This window comes from Aplysia californica, unplaced genomic scaffold (genome assembly GCF_000002075.1).
Source record: "Aplysia californica isolate F4 #8 unplaced genomic scaffold, AplCal3.0 scaffold00037, whole genome shotgun sequence".
In the NCBI taxonomy this organism is placed as follows: domain Eukaryota; kingdom Metazoa; phylum Mollusca; class Gastropoda; order Aplysiida; family Aplysiidae; genus Aplysia; species Aplysia californica.
The window spans coordinates 1741564-1746052 of NW_004797307.1; the positions used below are offsets into that span (position 1 = coordinate 1741564).

Consider the following 4489-nt stretch of genomic DNA (forward strand, 5'->3'; position numbering starts at 1 on the left):
TGTGTGTGTGTGTGTGTGTGTGTGTGTGTGTGTGTGTGTGTGTGTGTGTGTATTTGTGTGTGTGTGTGAGAGAGAGCATATATGTGCGTGTGGGGGAAGGGGGGCTTCCGACAGCAATATAACTATTCAAAAAATACAAGAGGAAAATTTGAAATGTTACAGACATAGCCATGTTACAGACATAGCCATGTTCCTACACAGCACAGCAAACTTCATTCTGCTTCACCAATGCACAATTAGCTGGGGTTGTCATGTCTTGCTTAAACAGAATCACCAACGTAGTGGGGCAATATAAAGATCTACTGACCACAGTGAAGAGATGAAAACTAAAATGGTATGGGCATGTCTCAAGATCCACAGGACTTGCCAAAACAATCCTGCAAGGAACCGTACAAGGAAAGAGAAAGAGAGGAAGGCAAAGAAGGAGATGGGAGGACAACATTACAGAGTGGACAGGAAAGACGATGTGTGACAATCTTAGGAGAGCAGAGGACAAAAATAGATGGCGAGAGCTGGTTTGCCAATGCAGTGGTGCCCCAACGGTTGCCCCAACCACGGGATAGAAGAAGAAGAATGCACACAAAAGACCCTAGTTTGATTCCTGTGTGGAGAGAATTTTTATCAAGCATCTTGGATTTTTCCTCGGGGGCACTGTATCCCTCTCCCTCAAGCTTGGCCCTGACAGGCAGGGTCGAAGCCCATCTCTTAAATTATCTAAATTGTGTCTTAAATTATCTAAATTATGTCTTAAATTATCTAAATTGTGTCTATAAAAATGCCTATAGAGCTCATCCAACATAAAAACATCATAGTTTTTAATGAACAACTTCTGATTCCATTCACGTTGAGCCTTCAAATTTTTGAATACATGACAATAAAATTCTGGTTGGTCTTTGCAAACAATATTTTTTCAACTGTATAGATTGATGTGAGAGGGTACTTCTCCCCAGCACAGGTGGCCATTTTCCGCAGCGTCCATCGTAGGTTGAAAATAAACATATATTTGCTGTACAGTTCTGGAACACCTTTCATAATAGTTTTTATTCAATTTTCTTTGGTTCAAACGAGCAAGTCTAAGTTCTGAACACAGGATATTGGAAATTTCCAAAACTAACAATTTGTGCCCAAGCAGGCAGCCATATAGAAAGAGAAGGAAAAAAAAAGTCCTCTTCAAGTATGATGACACAGGTTATTGTGTGCTTTGGTGTACTGTAAGTTATCATAGTCTGACTTCATAAATTATTATTTAACAAACACAAATAGAACAAAAAGCTTATTAATACATTGTACTATCAGACCAGAACCATAAATTTACTTAAATCTAATAAAAACAAATTGATACAAGACTTCTGGTAAAAGTTTGAGAGAAATTGGTGCAGACAGTCAAAAGTTATCTGCAAAAAATATGATGATTTTGATCTTGACGAGTTATCTTTATTTTTCTCATTTAAAAATCTGTTTTATCCCCAAAAACTAACTTTGCCTGCTCTTGGATGAAATATTCATCATCATTATCATGAGCTTTTCTCACTCTGTACCAGAGTATAGGCCACCAGCAAAAGATCTCCTTGAACTTCTGTCCCGGGCTATAGTCTCCACCTCTGTCTAGCTGTATTCCCATCTCCTTTAGGTCCGAATCCAAGTCCCTCCTCCAAGTACCTTTAGGTCTTCCTTTTTTTCTCTTTCCTTGTACGAACCATTCAAAGGGATGGAAACGGATCAGACCAAAATTTACGGAACTTTTTGCGGGCTATACAGATTTGGAAACATATACTTATTCAATTGTAGATTAGTCTACACAAAGCAGAACAGAATGACTCACCATTGAAAGTAGATAAACAGGCATCAGGGAAGGGTGGATGATGTGATCAAAATTACGGATTTCTGAAAATTTACGGAAAATTTCCATCCCTCCCTGCATTCACTCAATCAAAAACCATCACCAAAAACCTACCGAATGATAGGACCAGTGCTGGCCGGGCTGTCCGGCGGCCCAGTTGAGGTAAACAACCTCAGAGTTGTCCAGCCAGGTCCACGAGTGACGCCGCTTTTTGTCGTTCAAGCCAGTCCAGAGGTCAGAGGTCAAGCCAGCGAGCAGAAGGGTGACAAAATCTGTGCAAGGGGAGAGAAGTTTCCACCGTCTGGACAAGTCAAGGGACAAGTCAAGGGACAAGTCAAGGGACAACCACAGGACGATACACTAGAATTACAATATTCTATCTGCTCACTATCTAGTTTTGAGCAACTTTATGCTAAAAAAATTTGAGTTTTACAACATGTCAAGCTTTTTCAAATGCAGTTCTTTGAATATCTTGATAATGACTTGGAATAATCTTTCCATTTTGTTAGAGCAGATAGATCATTTGGTTTCTGACCTCATACTCATGGACTTCATAACTCAAAATGGCCAAAATTGTCAGATAGAACTTTGTAATTCTAAGGTAGCTAAGATAGGGCAACCTCCACCTGATGTGAACCTAAGGGAAAAGTAATTGCAGAAAACTGCAAAAGGCTATGATGATGAATGAAATTTGTTTTGTGAAAACAGATGCAACCATTTGGAAAATGCTTCAGTGGCTCACTATTATCTTTCAAAACATAGGCTATCCAAATACATAAAAGTGAAGTAATCATGTGCTTAACATTCCTTTTTTCAAATCATGTACAGGGCAGAAGGTGAAACAACACAACTATGGCCACAGAACATGACATAACGTAAAAAAAAGATTACAACAATTGCCACTTTTGATGTTGTTTTTGCTGCTGACATTCATCTTGCTTTATCAAGTACGTTGAGAGAAATCAAATCTTTTGATTAATTCAAATGTCAGCTGAAGTCGTTTCTGTTTTTAAAATAATAAGATGAATATTTGAAATAATTTTCTTTAGTCAGAACACAAAGTTTCATATTACTGTTGTATGTTGTACTGTACCGTAAAGCACTCAGAGCCTGTGTACTTTATTCGGGGTTGAGCGCTATATAAATGTCATTTATTATTATTATTATTTATTATTATTATTATTATTATATCTTTGAAAATGATGCCGACAGAAATAGTTGCTGCCACAATGGCGACCCTGACAACAGCAACAACGGAAATGAGAGCAATACTTCTTCATCCTCGTCACACATGTGCCAGGATCTGGACAATAAAGATGAACTTATCTTCTCTTGCCTTATCTTATCTGATCTTATCTTACCTCACCTTACTTTATGTCATGTGTGTACATCAATAGCTAGGACTTAATGGGCCAACTATGTTATAATGCCTCAAGGCTGTAACGTGACCTTCTTTATAATAAAGGATAACTTCCGTTACTACTCATTCTCACAGAGCTCTTGTTTTTGTTTGTGACCACGTTTTATCATTATTCTTCAAACTAAAAGCATAGCCAAGAACGTAACACTATGCCTTATCTTATCTTACCTTACCTGAGACTACCTTACCTTACCTTATCTTACCTGAGAATACCTTACCTTACCTTACCTTACCTGAGTCTACCTTACCTTACCTTACCTTACCTTACCTTACCTGAGCCTACCTTACCTTACTATACCTTACCTTACCTTACCTTATCTTACCTTACCTGAGCCTACCTTACCTTATCTCTCTAATCTTATCTTCTTTTCTTTTCTCTCCTCCTCTCTTACCTTGCTCTAGCTGGCTGTTGATGCTGGCTATCTGCACTCGGCTGGGAGCGCTGATGTTATGACAAGTGTCTCTGGCATCTTCCCATGCTAGTGGAGGATCGTTGGTGATATCGCCCAGTCCGCCAACTTTGAAACACTTGTTGGTCACACCTGAAGTGTTACAAAAAACAAAAAAAACATAACTAACAATAAGAAGAAGAATTTAGTTTAGTTTTGGAGAGAATTCTATGGAACTTGTATCACCAATAGGTCATGTAAGTGGCAAAGATTAGAGGCGATGCTTGAGTGTAACAAGCAAAGAAAAGAAGGGGGAGAGATTTGTGTACCGTATCATTATTCTACGGGTTTGACTCTATGATTCCTGTTCAAATCCTATCAGGAGCCCAAGGTTGTGACCTAGGGAAAGGCACTTTACACAAATTTCTCTTTGTCAGTTTGTGAATGTTTGAACATGTGTAACATGCAGCTTGCACGGTATGCTTCCCAGAAAGCCAAGAAAATTTCTAAGTGATCTGGAGTCTTTTCGGGTATTAATAGCTGTAAAGCACATAGAGCATGCTGTAGAGAATGGATATGAGCTGTACAAATGCAATTATCATTATTCTTATGGATAAGGACGACAGATGTTTAATATGAAAGAAGAAGCAAACCACAAAAAAGCACTCGCCAACCACCCTCCGAGGAAGAAGAGGAAGAGAACGAGAAAAGACCACCGTGATAGATAACTTATAACCATAGGCAAGCACTACAGTTAAAGAATCTTTCACAAAAATATATTCTAACATACTCTTCTGTAGACTTTGGGCCATTCTGTAATTCTGGTGTGGGATTCGCGGG

The 4489-nt window shown here is 38.7% G+C and overlaps 1 protein-coding gene across 1 annotated transcript in view; it reads right to left on the reverse strand.

Moving 5' to 3' along the window:
* LOC101849671 (macrophage mannose receptor 1) overlaps positions 1–4489 on the reverse strand; it is a gene marked incomplete in the record, with an annotated part of 96526 nt that overhangs the window by 22188 nt on the left and 69849 nt on the right. The window contains 2 exon segments of the mRNA XM_013091481.2: positions 1955–2112; positions 3653–3802. Of these exon segments, the coding sequence (XP_012946935.1) occupies positions 1955–2112; positions 3653–3802 (308 nt within the window).